This window comes from Acomys russatus, chromosome 1 (genome assembly GCF_903995435.1).
Source record: "Acomys russatus chromosome 1, mAcoRus1.1, whole genome shotgun sequence".
Classification (NCBI taxonomy): Eukaryota; Metazoa; Chordata; class Mammalia; order Rodentia; family Muridae; genus Acomys; species Acomys russatus.
In genome coordinates this window covers 86022561-86042486 of record NC_067137.1, presented here as the reverse complement: position 1 = coordinate 86042486, position 19926 = coordinate 86022561, and the positions used below count along the sequence as shown (strand labels likewise).

General features: G+C 44.5%; 1 protein-coding gene across 1 annotated transcript in view; it reads right to left on the bottom strand.

Moving 5' to 3' along the window:
• The window catches only part of Syne2 (spectrin repeat containing nuclear envelope protein 2), a 316624-nt gene that overhangs the window by 59152 nt on the left and 237546 nt on the right, over window positions 1-19926 (bottom strand). Inside the window, exons 79-89 of the mRNA XM_051147456.1 lie at window positions 19713-19909; window positions 18307-18439; window positions 16423-16605; window positions 15806-15952; window positions 14329-14505; window positions 12309-12464; window positions 9559-9711; window positions 5603-5773; window positions 4542-4672; window positions 2580-2784; window positions 508-687 (exon numbers count right to left, since the gene is read on the bottom strand). Coding sequence (XP_051003413.1) covers window positions 508-687; window positions 2580-2784; window positions 4542-4672; window positions 5603-5773; window positions 9559-9711; window positions 12309-12464; window positions 14329-14505; window positions 15806-15952; window positions 16423-16605; window positions 18307-18439; window positions 19713-19909 — 1833 coding nt within the window. The remainder of the gene's footprint in view (window positions 1-507; window positions 688-2579; window positions 2785-4541; window positions 4673-5602; window positions 5774-9558; window positions 9712-12308; window positions 12465-14328; window positions 14506-15805; window positions 15953-16422; window positions 16606-18306; window positions 18440-19712; window positions 19910-19926) is intronic.

The following is a 19926-nucleotide window of genomic DNA, read 5'->3' as shown; positions in this document are numbered from 1 at the left end:
CAGAATTAAGCACGGCATTGCGGGCTGCTAAGAGTCCAAGCTGTTTTCTGCTCGTCGTTTTGAATCACTTCCCAGAGGTCTCTGCAGGGGCCCTGGAATTTTACTCTGTGTCTTGGGGTCTCCCTAGACCAGCTCCACCCAGAGAAGTGAGGATTCTATTCCCTCAGTCCCACTCCTTAATGTTTCTCCTTCCTGCTGACACTGAGATGATATTAGAGACTCGTGGCTTTCTGTGTAGTCCCAACACTACAACTCAAGAGATGAATGGAGACACTCCAATGGGCAGCTGCCTTTCCAGCAGCCATACCTAGGTCTCAATGACCCTACTTAGAAGTTCAGATAGCTGAGGCCTGAACAGGGCAGGAAGCACGACTCCTGCTTGGATGGCTTTGCTCTACAGCGCCTTCCAGACAGTACAGCTGCTTTATAGGATTCAACAGACTTGAGGGTGGCGCGAAAACGCCCATAGTCACCATCCAAACGGGAAAAGTAGCAAGAGACATGGACCTCAAATTCATTGGATTTCGCCAGCAGCATCTTTTCCAAACAGGCAGCTGTCTGGAGGGAGTGCACTTGCTCAGCGTGGAGCCCAGGGGTGCTGCGCTCTGTGGGCTGTGGGAGCTGGTCCAATAGGGTAGAATTTTCTAGAAAGGCCTCTTTGGTCTTCAGTACATCATGGCGCAGCTCCTGGGGAAGGAGAAAGGGTAACAACAAAATGCGTTTGTACTCCACCTCCTGCCGAGCCCCAACCCCTGCCACTTGCTCTTCTGTAAATGGTTTTTTTTTTTTTTTTTTTTTTTTTTTTTTTTTGCTGTTGTTATTGTTTAAGCAGCCGAGGAAAACTTCAGTTTTTCTTTAAATGATGTGTCATCCTGGTGCTTCTCTGAAAATTGACAGCTAGTGCTGAACCTGTCATTGCCCAGCAGAGTCAAGGGTGCTAGGTTGGAGAAGCAGGAGACCGAGTAAGAAGACACGTGCCTTGCAAATCATCTCAGGAATCACCAGGGGCTGCCCCTTGCTGTTGACCTTTCAATATACATGGATTCGGGTAGAGTCTGCAGAGTCTTGCTAGGCAAGCGGACTGCAGGACACTCTGATTAAATCTCTTACTCACCTTGGATTTCACCTAGAGTGTCACAAACATAAATCGCATCTTGCTACCACGTTTCACACTATGGAGTAGTCATGTTCTGGGGATTTCCTCCCAGCACTGGAAAACACTATAGCTGAAACTGTTCTGTTCTTGAATAGTCTAATGTCACCGAATTCCCAGAAAAGCCATAGTCATGTGGCACCAAGTCCGGGATTACTGTTTTTGATCTATTTGAGGGTATGCATGGGTATGAGCAGGTGTGTTTGTTTATTTACTTGTATTTTGGGTCAGAGTTTCTTCACTGGCCTACGTTCACTGATTTCACTAGGCTGATTGGCCAGTGAGCCCTGCCGTCTCCATGTCCACAGCACTGTGATTTCAATCGCCACACTTAGCTTTTGACATGGTTCTGAATTCAGATCTTCATTCTTTTTTTTTTTTTTTTTTCTTTTTCAGATCTTCATTCTTATATGGCAAGGACTTTATTCACTGAGCCACCTACCTAGGCACCACCACCATCATCATCCTCACAATCATCACCACCACCATCATCATCATCACAATCATTATCACCACCAGCATCATCCTCACAATCATCACCACCATCATCATCATCACAATCATCACCACCACCATCATCATCACCACCATCATCGTCATGTGTATTGCGTTGGCTAGTGTATGCCAACTTGACACATGCTAGAATCATTTGCAAAGAGGAAGCCTCAACTGAGAAAAGTGACCCCACGACACTGGCCTGTGGGGGCAAACCTGTAGAGCATTTTCTTGATTAATGACTGATGTGAGTGGGCCCAGCTCACTGCAGGCGGTGGTGGCACGCCTCGAGCCGGTAGTCCTGAGTTATATGAGAAAGCAAGCTGAGCAGGCCATGAAGAGCAAGGCAGTGAGCAGTGTTCCTCTGTGGCTTCTGCCTCAGCACTTGCCCTGCCTTGAGTTCCTTTGGTGATGGACTGTGAGCTACCAGCATTGGTGCTGAGGAAGAAGATAGGGATCTCTGAAATAGTGGTACTCACTTGTAACTGCTGAGCTATCTAGCCCCACTCACTCATGATTATTTTTAAGGCAAGAGATTCTTGCATGATCACCAGCTCTAAGGGTTCAACATCTGGCCTCTATGAGTACCTACACGCACATGTACGGACGTTCACATAGACACATATGCATGTCTTAGTTAAGGTTTCTATTGCTGTGATAAAACTCCATGACCAAGTGAGGTGCTGTGGTTTCTGGTTCAGATTTTGTATGAGGCTTGTGTGTAGGGATTTAATTGCTAAAACAGAAATGTCAACTTGGAAACAGGTGGTGGCAGGACCCCCTTGACCCATCTGCCACCTCGTTCTTCCAACCCCACATGCCCCACCCCAGCACACCCGTCTATCTCATGCCCAAGGTCATGGCCATCCCTCGCCAGTCCTGTCTATTTTGCTGATTCGGCTTAGTTTTCTCCCCAAGCCCTTGTACCCACCTTTATGTCCTGCAGGGCCGGTGGCAGGATGTCTGCCAGGTTGTTTCCAGACATATTGATGTTGGCTAGCTGTTGGAACTTCGCTTCCTGCTGCCGCAGTGTGGCTGTAGCTTCTGTGTGAGCGCTGTGAGAAGCCTTCCATAGCTGGAGCTGACCTCGGGCCTCCTGCAGCTGGTCTGCGAGGTCTTGGTTTGCCTGAGTCCACCTGGTAGTTAATGTTAACAACATTCCTTCATTCCATCCTCCCCTTGTAGCAAAATTATATGCACACACTCTGCCAGTTAAAAGCAGAGGGATTTATTTATTTTATTTATTTTTTAAGATTTATTTATTATTATGTATACAGTGTTCTGCCTGCATGTACACCCGAAGGCCAGAAGAGGGTACCATATCACATTACAGATGGTTGTGAACTATCATGTGGTTGCTGGGAATTGAACACAGGACCTTTGGAAGAGCAGGTGGTGCTCTTAACCACTGAGCCATCTCTCCAGCCATTATTTATTTATTTCTTTTAGACAGGGTTTCAACATGTATCTCTAGGTGTCCTAGAACTCACTATGTAGACCAGGCTGGCCTCAAACTCACAGAGATCCTCCGGCCTCTGCCTCCCAAGTGCTGGGATTAAAGGCATGCCCAGCTTTTAAATAGTCTTGCTTATGTATCCAGGAGTGGTGGTGCACACCTGTAATCCCAGCACTAAGGAAGGCAGAGACAGACAGATCTCTGTGAGTTCAAGGCCAACTTGGTCTACAAAGCAAGCCTAGGAGAGTCAAGGCTCCACAGAGAAACCCTGTCTTACTTATATACTATGTTTGTGTCAAAAAAAATTTACTGTGCAATTATAAAAACAAACAAAATATTCCTTATTTTCAAGTTAAAGGAAAATTTAAATCTCATTTACAGATTTTCGTCTTGCTTCCTCCCACTTACTCTTTTCTTCCCCATGTTACTAATCAAAAAAAAAAAAAAAAAAAAAAAAAAAAAGCTAGCAGGTGTATCGACTTGTAATCTCAGGAAGATCGCTACAAGTTTGAGGCCAGCTGGGACTACAGGATGAATTTTAAGCCAGACCACAGCTGAGTGAGATTCTTCCAGAGGAGGAGGAAGGGGAGGAGCAACTATTTTAAAAGGCTGCAGAAAACACTCTGCAGATTATTTGTTGCACTTGCGTGACTCAGGCTGGGGATGTGACTCATTGTCACAGGTATCAAGCGCTGGGTTCAATTCACAGCAACTCAAACACCAGTGAGAAGAATGAACTTGTATGCACGGCAGTGACTCGAATCCTTTAACAGTAATAGTATTGCCTATGCAGCGAGGGGACACTGAAACCAAAGGTGGGCCTAGATACATTACTGTCCTCCCTTCGGGGAGCAGTCAACAGACACCCGGGGATACCATGCCGGGGTGCACAACTTGCTGTCCTATGTTCAATACTTTATAGAATGCTGTTGGCTGATGCAGTGGAGTCTGCATGAAGGAAGTTCATGAAGCAGCCCAACCTCTCCACACTGTCTCAGGCAAAGCAGCTGTAGGTCACTTTGCAAGAGATGCTTCCAGCCGGGTGGGGCGGCGCTGGCACACGCCTTTAATCCCAGCACTTGGGAGGCAGAGGCAGGTGGATCGCTGTGAGTGCAAGGCTGGCCTGGTCTACAAAGTTAGTCCAGGACAGCCAAGGCTACACAGAGAAACCCTGTCTCAAAAACCAGAAAAAAAAAAAATGCTTCCAGCACATCTATCCCACCTCAGCCTATAGACTCCCCACTCTTCAGTGTTTCTGTTGGTGTTTGGGGGGGAAGAGTCCCAAGACAGAGCCTGGCATTCTGGCTCAATTATCCCAAACACTGTATGAGACACACGAAAAAGCTCTCATGACATTGAACCTTACACACCATCCTGGAGGGCGGAGGAGCCTTTAGAAGGCCTAAGGATGAAGAGAGAGTTGTATTCTGAGTGTACCTTGAATGAGCATCCTGGCACTTCTCTTCAATTATCCCAGCAATGTAGGGGCAGGAATCTCTGAGTCTACCGACAACCTCCTGCAGTTTCTCCCAGCTCCCTTCCCTGCTCTCAGCTTCATCCTGAAGGGCCTGAGGACACAGAAAAGGTCAAGTTCTGATGGCCTGGCCATCTCTCCCGGAAAGTAACAGCTTCTTAGCTCTTGCTACTGCACAATAACGACGCAAACACGTAGACCTTACAGGATGGTGACACCCAGCCAAGAGTGGGAAGAAGACACCTGACAAGACGTTTTCTTCCTCAAGCTGAACTTATAAGTATTAAGTTGTGTTGCAGGACATTTGATCCCACTGTGAACCCCGAGACTGAACTGTAAAACCCCATTTCTTGTTTGGTGTGGTTCAGCCCTAGCACACACCTTTAATCCAAGGGCTTTCTGTACACAGGATTTAATAAAGTTAAACCCTAGGTCAAGAGTCAGAGCAAGAAACCAGATGGCAGGATTAAGTAGAAAGGAAGGGCTTTGAGAGAAGGGTGTTTAAGACAGCGTGGAGAAGAAGAAAGAGCTTGTTGGCTTTTAACTTTTGGCTTTTTCCTCTTGGGCTGTCAGCTGAGCTAGCACGCTTTTGGTTTTAGCTTTCTCCTTCAGGACGTGAGCTGAGTAGGAAGGTCAGCTGGGTGCTTTCTCTGCCTCTCTGAGCTAGCAAGTTTTCACCCCAGCATCTGACTCCTGGAGTCTTCTTTGAGTTTTTCTTCGAAGTTTGGGATTGTTGTTTCTTCGTAACAACAAAGTTGCTAAACACACATTTGTCCACACACACACAATTTTATAAACCATGCAATGAAACCGACACAGAAAATTCAAGCTGCACTTAACGTTTCCTGTGGCTCATGTGAGTAACTTTAAAATCCCAAGCTGTGCCTTTGGCACCTCTTAGTGCTTTTGGCTTCTCTGTGAACAGCACAAAAACAACCTGTGTTCATGATAATGCTTGCTCCAACATTCAACTTTTTTTTTTTTTTACCCACAATACCTTTGGCCACACTGGTTAGTAATTTACCTGAAGCTTCTGCACCTGGCAGTCCAAGGCCTCCAGTGACAAAACCACAGGCTTGCTGTGCTCCACGGAGTATTCGAGCTGGATTGTCATCACATTGGCCTCATCGTAGAGCTTGTCATAGGCCTTCCACGCCTGCAGCGTTGCCTGCACAGAGGCTCTGAGCTGATGGACCTACAGGGAAAGCGGAAGTCTTGATTCAAGGCACGTTCCTAAGACGGTCTCTCAGTTTGTTTCCTCCCAAGGAATCTACTCTTGTATCCACTTTCGGCATTTCAATCTGAAAGCCCCAGAGATCTCCACTAACTTCCTGAAGGTGGGAAGACTAGGCTAAGGAGCATACAAATCTTAGGCAAAGCTGTTTTAATATGGGTTAGTGGGAAAGAGCTCCAAGATCATGAGGCTCAGGCCAGACCCAGGGAAAGCCACCAGGCAAGAAGGAGAATCTGGGCACCCGGAGTGGTCACTCTGGCAGCCTCCTGGCTTTGGGAAAGTTATTTAACTTTGCTATTTAGTTTCTTCACCCACAAAGCAAATTAATTAACAAAGCAGACCAAACACACACACACACACACACACACACACACACACACACACACACACACACACTCTCTCTCCAATAGGGTCTGTGGGAAATCTCTACAACTATAAAGTGTAAGTATAAGATGCCAAAGTGATGCCTAAGCTATGGTGTGACTCCTGCAAAGCCATCATAAGCTGGAGAGAACATGCTGGGCATGCATGAAGGGCAGGCATATTCTACCCATGGGTACATTTTGGCAACATGGGCTGAGCATTTTGCTACTTAGTGAAAACATGGGTGATTGCCTGTCATCCCAGCACTTGGAAGGCTGATGCAGGAAGGGCATATGCACAGGCCTGGGCTATCCAATGAATGCCCAGCCAGCCTCAAGCATTTTAAAACATAAAGTGCCATGAGATGGCTCAGCAGGTAAAGGTGCTTGCAATATAGTTCAGGCAGGCACGCAACCCGGACTCCTCCAGAGTGCTGGGCTCATAGGTGTGCACCACCACACACAGCAATGATCCCAGAAGACACCACACATATGGTCTGAGGGAAAAGAGAAGAAATCCATTAAGTGAGCCTTATCTGAGTAGAAAGAAGCCATGTGAGAACTAGGCTCAGCTGGAAGAGCTCCATCCACTGAGTGCCGTGATGGGCATCAGTCAGTATTAAGGAAGAAGGGGGTCGGTCAGTGTGTGTTATCATTCCTGTTTGCTGGACCAGAAAACAGGCTTGGGAAAGGAACACGGCCTGGACAGAGATGGGAAAGTGGGGCAGTCACTGCTGTCAGGCAGCCGCTGCTGGGACTGACTGTGTGCCTTCATGACCAGCTTCTCTTATGTGGGGTCTGGGGATAAAACTTGGTTCTCATGTTTGTCCCTTCACCAACTGAGCCATCTCCCCAGCCTACCTCCTACATTTTACAAACTGGCACTTTTATCAAGATAAAATTTACTTATTTATTTATAAGTTGAAAAAAAAATTTGAGACAGGGGTTAGTTCTCATTTCGTAGACCAGGCTGGCATCGAACTCACAGAGATCCACCTGTCTCTGCCTCCCTGAGTGCTGGGATTGCAGGTATACACCACTATGCCCGACTTAAAAGCTGAAATCTTACCATCAATTTTAGGATATATTCTTAACTCCAAAAAGAAACATCGTATCTTCTCCTCCTGCCACAAAACTACTTTCTATCTCCACAGATTAGCCTGAACTAGATATTTCATATAAATGGGTTCATTATGGTCTTTTTTTTTATGAGTACTGGCTTCTTTTACTCACCATGCCTTAATGTCCGTTGATACAGAGCACATTGCTGCTTCCTACAGCTGAATAATATCCCACAATACAGACATACCTACTACATTTTACTGAGACATCCACAGTTGGGTAGAGAGCAGGTTGTTAGCACTTTTGGGCTATCATCGTTAGACAGCTATAAACATTCACCTAGGGGAATTGCAGAGTCACGTCAACTCTATGTTTAATCTTCAAGGAACTGCTATGTACTTTCCAAGGCAGCTGGACCACTTTACATGCCCACCTGCAGTGTATGAACACTTGCTAACACTTGCTATAGTCTGTCATTGGCACTCGCTAATGCCACCATCTTCGTGGGTACGACAGGTATTTCACTGTGGCTTTGATTTTTATTCCCTTGATGGCTACCGACGTGCTTACTGGGCATTCGCATCATCTTCTATAGAGAGACCACTATTTTCTGTGTTCTCTTTCTCCTGGCGGCTAAGCAACTTAAACAGGATTAAGCAATTGACTGAGTGAGCTCATCCCTGCTGCTCCCCACCCTGTAGCTTGTCTTTGTACTTCTTGGTGATAATCTCCAAAAACTCAAAGTATCCTTTTTGGTGAAGGCCAGCTTTCTGCCCCTACTCTGGTGGCTTATGCTTCTAGTGTCCTATCTAGGAGGATAGTTATGAACATTTATGTTACTTTTTAAAGAGTTTATAAGTTTTTTGTTTTTGTTTTTTTTTAAATATTTTATTTATTTCATTAGTTTATAAGTTTTTTAAAAAAGATTTATTATATATAGTGTTTTGCCTACATGTACACCAGCACACCAGAAGAGGGCATCAGATCACATTATAGATGGTTGTGAGCCACCATGTGGCTGCTGGGAATTGAACTCAGGACCTTTGGAAGAGTATCCAGTACTCTTAACCTCTGAGCCATCTCTCCAGCCCCGAGTTTACAGTTTTAACCTTTACACTTATGTCTGATGCATTTCGAGTTAAATTTTGTATGCGGTTTTGAGTTATAAGTGTCACTGTTTTTCACGTTAATATCCGGATGCCCCAGTGTCATACTGTGAAAAAGAAAAAACCCTCTTCCCTGTTATCTTTGTTAAAAAAAAAAAAAATCAACTGGAAATTAATTTATTTCCCTTTTGGACTCATCCATTTATTTGTGTGTCTCTCTTATGCTCTTGCTATCTGCACGCTTTTATAAGTACTATCTTAATTTAATTCTCCTCTATATTTTTATTAAATCCTATATCCGTTACGTCACTGTTATATGTTCGTGTGCATTTCTTGCCCTGTGCAAGCTCCTTGAGGGTGGGGTTCCATTGTCTTCTCCTTCCTCTTACTCCTGGTGGTGAACAGGGAGTCACTTAAACAAGCAGGATTGACAAATGACTGGGGGAGCTCATCCCTATTTTCCCAGAGTCCCAGGGAAGGGGTGAGGCTGCAGGTAGCCTAGGGATTTTATCACACAGCTTGTTCCCAATCCCCCCTGGGAACACATGATCGAAGGCAGATTTCAGCCTGTGACATATGTATCTCCTAGTGAGGATGTTGTGGGAAACACAAACACATTATAACTGCCTAGGCTTCAGAGCATCTTGCTAGGTGCGAGGTAAATGCCTTTGGAATGTCTCGGCTTTCTCTCCCAGTGCTCTCCTTTTGGGGGCACCCTGAGCCCTCTTCCTCCTCCTTCTCTCTTTCTGCTTTTGGGTTCCCCCTATGCTGACCCTGCTCCTAGGTCTTAAGGCTAGGAGAGACAGGCCCCCACCCCACCCCCACCTCCTGCTGCACCTCTTACAGGCTCGGCTGCTCTTTCCTAACAGCAGTAGTTAAGAGCTGACCTGGAAACAATGCCAGATGCTCTGCTAGTCTGAGAGGAGACATTTATGCTTGCCTGAGTACGTTAGACATAACAAAGATAGCCAAGTGGACTTCCTGCCTGCCAGTGCCACTGTGACCTAGGGCTTTGCCTTCAATTATTTAGTACATAAAATGAGACTTGAAATACTTTTCATTTCAGAATGCCTCCAGTAGCTCTCTGGTCTTTTTTCTTTCTTTCTTTTTTTTTTTTTTTAGCATGGAGTAAATCTCTGTGATAAAAGGACAGTAACAACAATTAATGAAAGAGCGTATGAGGAGAAACAGCAGCAGACTGAGGGATGCCGCGCACCTGGCTGGTCACGTGACTCTTCTTCTGAACCAGCTCATCAATTCCAGACGCTATGTCCTCTAACAGCGGCATGTCTCCCCCCTCCAAAGTCAGAGAACTTTGTCTCAATTCATCCAGTGGTTTAGATTTCATGGCAAGCTGATTTTCTACATCCTAGATGGGCAAGACAAAAAAAAAAAAAAGAAAGAAAAAAAAAGAAAAAAGGCTTAATTAAAAATAAAGTATAATACTAGAGAACACTAATAAATATAAATTTACATAAAAATGCCAGGAGCATAAGCATATAATTATACAGAACACCACAGTGACAGATATTTTAAAAAAAGATTTATTTATTTATTTTATGTATATGAGTACTCTATCTGCATGTACACCTGCATACCAGAAGAGGGCATCATATCACATTATAGATGGTTGTAAGGCACCATGTGGTTGCTGGGAATCGAACTCAGGACCTCTGGAAGAGCAGACAGTGCTTATAACACCTGAGCCATCTCTCCAGCTCCCGTAGTTTACTCTTTAAGACAGGCTCTTGCTATGTATCCCAGGTTGGCCTCAAGTTCACAGTCACACCTCAGCCTCCTGAGTGCTGGGATTATAACCACTGTGTCTGGTCTCACGGTTGTTCTTATTTTAATTTTGTATTATATATTTAATGGGACTCTAGGGAACAGGTTGTTAGCAGGTCAGCTAGTCTTTGTTAAACATCTGCCTATGCTAGCTGTGTGGTCCAAGTCATCAAACCCCAAGTCTCCATTTCCTTCACACCCAGAGTCATTCATGGTTTAATAAAACCACAAGCAGGAAGGCGCTTTCACAGCACCAAGCAGAGCATAAGTGGCAGGAGGCATGGCTCTCGACACTTCAGTCAGTTAACAGCCTGCCTCGCTTTCACCCGTTAAGTCACTCATAAAGCAACCCCAATCAGCTCTATTCTTTATAGCCATATTCCCAGAAGCCTATAAGGCTGTCTACAGAAAAACAGAACATAGACCCAGCAGTGGAGACCAGCTGAAGGAGGAATGATGGCACATGCCTATAATCCCAGCATGCGCAAAGCTGAGGCAGGAGGATTGCTATGAGTTTGAGGCTACTTTGGTCTATATAGTGAGATCCTTTTCAACCAAGCAAGCAACAACAATAACCACAAAGATGATCCTCCAGCTTGGGAGTGAGCCTGGATAGCCAGAACAGGGAGTGACAGGAACTCTGAGCTATGTCCCTTGTGTCCCAGCACATGACTAAAACACCACTCACTTTGACAGCAATCCATGTGTACATGCACCATGGAGTTCTCACTGACAAGGGGCTACATTTCTCGGCTATTCTTTTTGTGGTTTAGGTCTAAAGGTACTTGGCAAACAAAATAGTACCTCAGAAGCTGGCTTTGCCAGCAGGATTCACTGCCTGCCCTGCTCACCCCTCCCCCACTCCTGCCCTAGAGCCACACTCATGGATATGTGTCCCTGAGCACCAATCAGAAGCTAGTATGTGTTTTCTGTAAACTAATACCTGAAATATATTTAAAAACATTAATTGTTTTCTCATTCAAATTTCTAATAACCATCCATAGAGGTTCATTTAACTAGAGATTTCTAAAAGTAAGTGTTCATCAGTTAAGTTGTCATATCTCCTCTACAGTGAAAGGAAATTGTTAAAAAGGACTATTTAGCAGGGAGTTGGAAGGAAATACCAACACACACATACACACATACCACACCAGACCCCCCCCCCCAAAGAAATAGAAAGTAAAAAAAAAGACAGTGTAAATAATAAGCTTGGCATTTGTGACAAGTGATGTGCGATTGGGCATGGCTAACCCTGGTATGGGCCCACACATTGGAGAGTTTCAAGGACTGTGACCTGTTTAGGGGATAACACCCTTACACCCAAGTGTGACTTAGATAGTGGCTCCAAGGGACAAGTGGTCCTTCTAGAACACTGTACACAACAGGTGGAAGAAAATTATCTCCTTCAGACAAAGTGCAGAATGCAAGACTAAGAATAATGGAAACATCTAAGTAATGTCACCAATGCCGGGGGAAAAAAGACTTTAAAAAAATGCAGATGGGAAAGCATGGAAGCCAAATCTTCCTGAAAATGGTTCCTTTCCTAAGAAGTAATATTCATGGACACTGACTCTGACATGAACTCTGATGCCCCCGATGTGACCACTTCCCCTTGGTGGGGAGGCCTGGTGGCACTCAGAGGAAGAGGAAGCAGGTTACCAGGATGAGACCTGATAGGCTGTGATCATATGGTGGAGGAAGAGGTCCCCTTCTATCACAGTCATAGAGGAGGGGAATAGGGTGAAAGAGGAAAGCGGGGGGGGGGGGGGGGGGAATGGGAAGATACAAGTGAGGAGTGAGGGGATAACAATTGATATGTCATCTGAATAAATTAAATTTAATAAAAAAAAAAGAAGTAACATTCAAACCTCATACAAACAACAGTGACCATGAAAGGGCCTTCTGTCTGAGGTTGGAGAAGAATCACGTCACAGTTACTTAAAGCCCATGGATTCCTGGCTGATTTATATGAGAAAGTACATACAGTCATGCACCAAATGCATAGTGGCAACCTCATATTGCCTGGGTATATAGTAGGCAACCCAGTTCTAGGTTTGTGTAAGGACAGAGTCTGGTACATAGCCCACTAACCATGACCCTCTCAGATACATCCCTCCTCCTCCTCAGGACAAGTGTGGGTACCATGTTACATGATGGGTAGGATGCTGCCCCCGCCCTCACCTGGCAGTCCAGAAGCAGCTTCTCCATGGAAATGGCACCTTCAGGTTTCTGGAGCATCTTCAGTCTCTCTTCCTGTGCCTCCAACCAGCTGTTCAAATTCTGTATTTTGTTTTCACTCTCAGTGATACTTTCCAAAAGTTGCTCCAAATGTTGAATCTATACGTGATGGATAAAAATATTACAAAGAATAAAATTCTTACTTTCAGCCTTCTTCTTAAAAATGTGTGATGATCTGATGGAGAATGTTCCCCCATAGGCTCAGGTATTTGAGCACTCGGTTCCTAGTAGGTGGCGCTGTTTTGGGAGGTTTAGAAGGTATGGTCTTGCTGAAGCAAGTATGTTCCTGGGGTTGGGGCTTTGAGAATGTACAGTTTGCTCTCTCTGCTTCTAGCTTGCTGTTAAGCATGTGATCTCTCGGCTTCCTGCTTGGGTCACCATACCTTCCTGCCATGACAGACTCCTTTTTTGTTGTTGGTTTTTTTTTTTTGGTTTTTGGTTTTTTTGAGAAAGGGTTTTTCTGTGTAGCGCTGGCTGTCCTGGACTCACTTTGTAGACCAGGCTGGCCTTGAACTCACAGAGATCCACCTGCCTCTGCCTCCTGAGTCCTGGGATCAAAGGCGTGCGCCACCGCACCTGGCTCCATGACTGACTCTTATCTCTCAAGAACCACAAGCCCACAGTCTTCCTTCTATAAATTGGCTTGGTCATGGTATTTTATCACAGCAACATAAAAGCAACTAGTACAAAATACAAATAGCATCATGTGACTTTAAATTTTTATTTGTTTATAGTGTCTGTGTCCTTTTGAAATGAAAAGATAACTTGGTTTCTTCTGAAAGTTTTAATTATTTTACATAACAAAATGCGCTGGTCATTCTGAAATGAAGATTTCTAGGTCAAGAAATACGCTTTAAGCTTGTCTCTATTAAAAGCAAAAATGTATTTAAAAAGTAAAACATAATCTGTTGAGAGAGCCAGCTGCTCTGATGTTCCATACTAGCTATATTAAATTAAATTATGCTTCCAAACTTCAGTAGTTTTCATCGCATCCTTCATTGCCACTGGGGTAGATAAGTGGAATTTTCTTCTTCTGACTCTAGAGTTGCCTAGCTATTTCTTTCTTTACATTTTTCTCCTCTTCCTCCTCCTCCTCCTCCTCTTTCTCCTCCTCCTCCTCTTTTTCTTCTTTTTGGATATCTGGGTGGAGGTAGAAGTCTAAGGAGGAGAAACTGTCTAGGAAGTAGACTGAATGGCTAAGGGAACCAATGAAAATTTATATTTATTTTAATTTTTCCAAAGAAATTTTAAGTCATTCTGGGATCAGTAGTATACGGATGTGATAGTTTTGGGTTTTATTTTGCTAAAACATTTCTAACTTACTAACTATATGCGCCATAGTGTTTATTTTGGGTGTCTGAGAATTAAAACGGATACATTTCCATTTTTAATCCATTAACCAGAATTTCTAACTTTGAGAAATGCCCTGTTCAAGTTGTCCATCCGTCCACGTACTTGAAACTTTAAATTTAAATCTCAATTAAATAAATACATTTGTGTGCATTTTTTTAAATGTAGAAAAGAGATAGGACATTTGTTGCTATCGCTATAAAATACTCTTTTTGCATGAAAAAGTTTCAGAGGAAACCCTCCAGGTGCCTTTCCTTTTTCTGTTCCGTCGTCTCAAAGCTGAAATTGCTTTGTCCTTTTAAACGTGTTTCCACAGAAAATGTCAAAATCTCTGACCTTTTGGTAGCCTGACATACTCCTTTTCCCTTGCCTAGCTCAATTTCTCAAAGACATCTCAACATAGATATAAGCACTACTTTCATCCTCTGTTGCGTGTACCCATAGAAAATGCTAAGACATAAGATTTTCAAAGGGGCTGTAATTGGAATGACTTAAGACCGTGAATCAGCTTTTTGAATAGCTTTTAAGAGTTCTCAGCAAGGGGCACTTTGCAAGGATGAAAACATGAATCCAAGCGCGAAACCGTGTATCCCAGTGTGACTACTGGACGCACCCTTCGATTCAGCGCTCCGTGCACCCGCTGCCACTGGCGGTTCATCTCGCCGAGGTGCTCTGCAAACTCTGTCCTTTCATAGCGCTTACTTTCCACATCACAGGTGCTCAGCTGAAGTAGTGACTGGTTAACGAAGTCAACTATCCACTGCTTGTAGTCCATTTCCATCCTGAACTCCTAAAACAACGCCAACAAACAACATTAAACACTAAAGTCAGAATGGAGGCCCCTTAGCGCAAACTGGAGTTTTCTTATGGCTGGACTCTAGGGGGCGCCAAGCGCCTACCCATCAATCTAGCTGTCCGGTGCACTTTCCACAGAATAGGGTGGTGGCTTTATCTATAAAGAGACTCTTTGAAGGAATTACACACTCTTAGAAACAGGCTGATTCACTTCCCTTCAAACTCCCTGGGAACTCTGAGGGTGTACCACATAATGGTAGCTGCTGCCTGTAAAGAAGTTACATGAGATTCTGAGCCACTCGAGGACTCAAGGGAACAAGTTACTAGGGGTAATTACGCAGTCTATTGAGCGTGTCACCTGTTGCGTTTTATCCAAGAAACTTCTAGCACTTCTAATGGAGACATCCAGGAGGAACCAAGTGGAATGTGCTAGTAGCTTAGCTGAGGCAGACATTTTAAAGATGCTACCTGGCACTCAAGTTAGGCCAGGCATGGTAGCACACACCTTTAATCCCAGTACTAGAGAAGCAAACAGATCTCTGAGTTTGAGGCCAGCCTGGTTTACATAAGCAAGTTGCAGGCTAGGGCTGTATAGTGGGCAAAGGAAAGAATAAATAAATCAAAACTCCTGTACAGTCATACTTGGCCATTAAGCCGTATATCAATGCCTGGCACACATTAACTCCATCAACCCACTAGCTCTTTAAAGGTCATGAACTCTACTCAAAATTTCTATCAACCTTTTTTCTTTCTCAAGGACATTTATTGATAACCACTGCAGGCCAACCATTGGAATATTTTTTTTTTTCCAGGTGAGAATCTCAGTCTAGGAAGGGAGACAGGCAAATAATTAAATGGCAGTGACTGCACAGGGACTAGAAAGAGAGAGTGTCACAGAGACATCCAGTTTGGCACAGTCACCTAATTGAGCAAGGAGATCTGGGGCTGACCCTTGGAAGATGGCTCAGAGGATATGTAAAGCAGGCATCCCAGACAGAAGGTGCAAGTGTGCACACGGCATGTGGTGGGAGGGCACCAGAAGCAAGTGAGGGACTAGAACTGGCTTCGGTGTTGATGTGGGGAGTGAAAAAGATGCCAGGGAGGCCCAGCCCAGCCCGAGTCCACTTACGGCTCGGGCTGCCCGCTCTGTAATAACTGCCACCTCCTTCGCTCCCTGCCTCCTTCCAACGCATTTCTCTTGATTATATCGCACAGGTCTCCTGCTTCAGCCTTTCCCCTTAAGTGATCTGCTTCCGTGTTCAGTGAAAAGATGTCATCCCTTTCTGTATAATTACCTTGAGCTTCTGCAGAAGACTTTTCACTTGAGACGCGGAACCCTGCATGAGCTCAGCGTCCTCACCTGCCACCTGAGGCTCCACGACGTTCATCCAGCTGATCATTTCGGAGATTGCCTCGCGGGATGGCAACTTCTCCATCTGAAGCTGCAAGGACAGAATCGTTTCCACTTAATTACCTGCAGTTTAACCAAAGGAATCGGGGCATCACTAGGAACCGCACCTGCTTTGATAAAATGTCTTGCTACGTGATTATGCAGGCCAGCCACAAAAACACACCCAGCATTAAAGCTCCAAATAAGTGACACCCCCCCCCCAAAACAATCATAAAGATCTTCATATAAGCCAACTTGGTGGCACAGAGGCAACTAAGAAATAAAGTGATTAAGCTTGATTTCTCTCTTAAGAAAGATCTCACTGGAGGGAAGCATAGTAATTAAGGACTATATTCAGTGGTGTGTGTTTGTGTGTGTGTGTGTATGTGTGTGTGTGCGTGCACGTGCACGGGTTGGGGGCTAGGTAGTGTCAAGGAAAATTATTGAGTTGGATAATTTTAAGAGTTGTACGCTCACACATGTATGCTAAGTTAAATGCTGGGTCTCTAACCACTCACTTACCTGGTGAAGCTTCTCTTGAATGTCTGGAAGTTGAGTTATGAGCTTTGTCCATTTCTGTTCAAACTGTGCTAAAGAGGATCTCAGGGTGGCCGTGTCGGCCTCTTTCAGGTGGAGAAGCTGGTGCCCACTGCTCATCACTGCGGACTTCAGGGAGGACTTCTCATCAACTTCCTTGGAAAATTCCTGGAGGAAAAAGTTCCTGAGATTGGATACTTTCAAAACTTAAGTATAGACAGAATTTATGTCTGGACTACAAAACTAAATATAATAAATATGCCCACATGCGCGCGCGCGCGCGCGCGCGCGCACACACACACACACACACACCCTTACCCTTTGCCTACAGGGTGTTGGACACCAGTCTAGGCATCATATATATGCTGGAGAACAAAGCACATGGGATCCCTAGCTCCTTTTAACCTAGAGGATTCATATTTTTAAAAACATACAAGTCTGGACTGGAGAGATGACTCAGTGATTACAAGCACTTGTTACTTTTACAGAAGACCCAGGTTCAGTTCCTAGTCCCACATGGTGGCTAGCAACCATTTGTAATTCCAGTTCCAGAGGATTTGATGCCTTCTTCTGACTGCCAAGGCATCAGGTGCACATGTGGTGCACAGACATACATGCAAGCAAAACACTCATACACAGAAAAGAAAGTTAGATAAGCCATATTCAGTGGCCAATTTTGCAAGAAACTGTAGAACCCAATATACAGTCCATAATAAGTGAAATATTTGGAATAAATTTTCAAATAAAATATTTGAAATCTTTCCCATGTATAGGTTCTTTCAAGTGCCTTAAAAAAACTCCTATATTTTAATATCTAATTGAATAGCCACAGCTACAAAACAGAAGCGAGTAGAGACCAAGGGAAAATGCAATTTTCTGTGTTAGGCCTTGGACCCTCACTTGTTAGGTGAGGTGCTCCATCACTGAGCTGCGTCTCTGACCAATAAGATCATTTTGTTATGAAAGAAAAAATAATAAACCTGAAACTTGAACAGAGAATTTCCACAAGAATTTAAAATCACCCATCTGTTAACTCTGTGAAATAATAAGGCAGTTTGAGGTCTGGCTGTTGCTTTTGCTATTAGTAAAATATGACCATGTCTGAGCAAACTCTACTGTTGGGGGGTGGTCTAATGTATTTTGATGTTAATTACTGTTTGCTGTCTCTGTGACCCACCTTTTGATTAATAAAAAGCCAGCCCACCTGGACAGGGCAGAGGAGATAAAAGTGTGGCTAAGGTTCCAGAGGGAGAGAGAGGAATCCTGGGAAGAAGAAGAAAGACCACCACGAGGAGGAAGGAGAGAGACCCCAGAGGAGAGAGGAGAGAGGAGAGAGGCGAGAAAGGAAGGCCGCCATGGGTTAGATGGAGGAGAGGCACAAGGCCAGTGTGGATGGAGAATCCGGCCCAGATGAAGAACATTAGCAAGTATTTGGGATTATGGATGGGAGATAGCTTGATAGAGGTTATTGGAAGCAGACGGCATGGGACTGAGACAGGGATCCCATACCTGCCCCATTATGAGAGGTAGTTTAGAGGATTGATACCTGCCCTGCCCCAGTTAACTAAGGCTATTTTAAAATATAACAAGTGTCTGTGTCTTCATTGATTGCTAGCCGGGTATACTAAAGTAATAACACTGATAATAAACAATTATTAGGCATACTGATAATACATATAATACAGATAATTTAAAAAACAATACTCTACGTCCACATATATTCGGTGGTGTCCGTGAGCAGCATCGCCAAACAGCTCTAAACACAAATCTGCTCCTTGTCCATGCACTACCCCTGACCCATCACAGCAACCCTGATACTTTTTTTTTTCTCTTGGTATTTACTTTGGATCAGTAGTATGAGCAACTTACAAAAAATCTGTCTATGTTGCTTCTGATTGTATGCAGGTCCTGAGACACGTTGAGGGATTGCTCCTTCCAGTAATTCAACGTTTGCTGAGAAGATTCCAGCCACCTGGTTAGCTCATCTGAATCTCTGCTGTAACTGACAGGAGCAAATTGAGAGTGGAGATTAGAAAGTCACTCTGGGGACGACACCCGCCTGTGCGTATCGCTCTTATTTTAGTATTTATAAAATAACCGGCGCTCAACAGCACACTGCCGTTGGCTGAATGTTATTGTATGGTCTTACGTGATGGAAATAGCGATCAGAAATTCATGGCATTTATAGATACTCTATCATGTCTTATACCATGCCCCAAGCCCCAAGTGGTTTTCCATCTTCTAGAACTCCCTCCGTTAGGGACAATCAAGAAGGAAGAGGCATTTCAAAAGTACAAAACATTCTTATTATAGCTATGCCAAAGTCTACCCATCAACCATGGCAGAGATCAGCTTGGTCATCAGTGTTCTCCAGTTATGTGTTTACAATGAAAACGAAGCTAGCATTTGTACATGGCGCTCAACAGCAGGCTGACACTGGCTGCATGCTATTATGTTATCTTATATAATAGAAAAAGCCAAGGAGAACACTATCTTCCTTGTAGCTTTTCAACTTGTTTAGCTTAAACGGTCTCTGAGAAGCAGGCATGAAGCCAAAGCTTGGATGGTCTCAGTTTTCTCCGTTGTCCTCTGATGGTTCAAGATGACTCCAAGTGAGCACAACACATCCTCTGAAGAAGTCAAAAGACTTTCTCAAGCCACTCACTGAGCCAAAATCATTAAATGTTTTAAAACTTTCCGTGTAGCCCTGGCTGTCCTGGAACTCATTCTGCAGACCAGGCTGGCCTCAAACTCAGAGATCTGCCTGTTTCTGCTTCTGCCTTCTAAGTGCTGGGATTAAAGGCGTGCACCCCTCTCCTCCCAGTGTTTTAAAAATCTTTGGAAGGAGGTGAGAGATTGTAACATCCCGGCATGAAAGAATCCTAGGCGTTGGATTGATCCAATTCCTTATGCTTGTAGAAATGTGTACATGCCCCCAGGAGACTGCTAGCAGCATATCATCCTGAGCCTGGTGAACCGAGATCAAGAGGGTAGCATAATTGGAGAGAGCACAGTACGGTGTACAACCTTGAGCTGAGTATAGCTAAGACTGTCCCTGGGGCAGACTCTACAGCACACTGCGAAGCCAGTCGGTCTCTAAGGTGGCATACCTGAGAAGATGCTCGGTCTCTAAGGCGGCATACCTGAGAAGATGCTCGGTCTCTAAGGTGGCATACCTGAGAAGATGCTCGGTCTCTAAGGCGGCATACCTGAGAAGATGCTCGGTCTCTAAGGCGGCATACCTGAGAAGATGCTCGGTCTCTAAGGCAGCATACCTGAGAAGATGCTTGAGAAGGGCTTGCAGTCGGTGGAGCTCATGGTCAGTTCTCCTGTTGAGGGACAGCCACTGCTCTTCCAGCCTCGAGATCTGGCCCTCTAGCTCAGGGCCCCCCACAGACACTGCCAGCTGTTTGCCTTCACTCAAGCTTTGGCAAAGCCGGGCATGCTTTCCATCAATGTTTCTTTTTATTTGCTAAAAAAAAAAAAAAA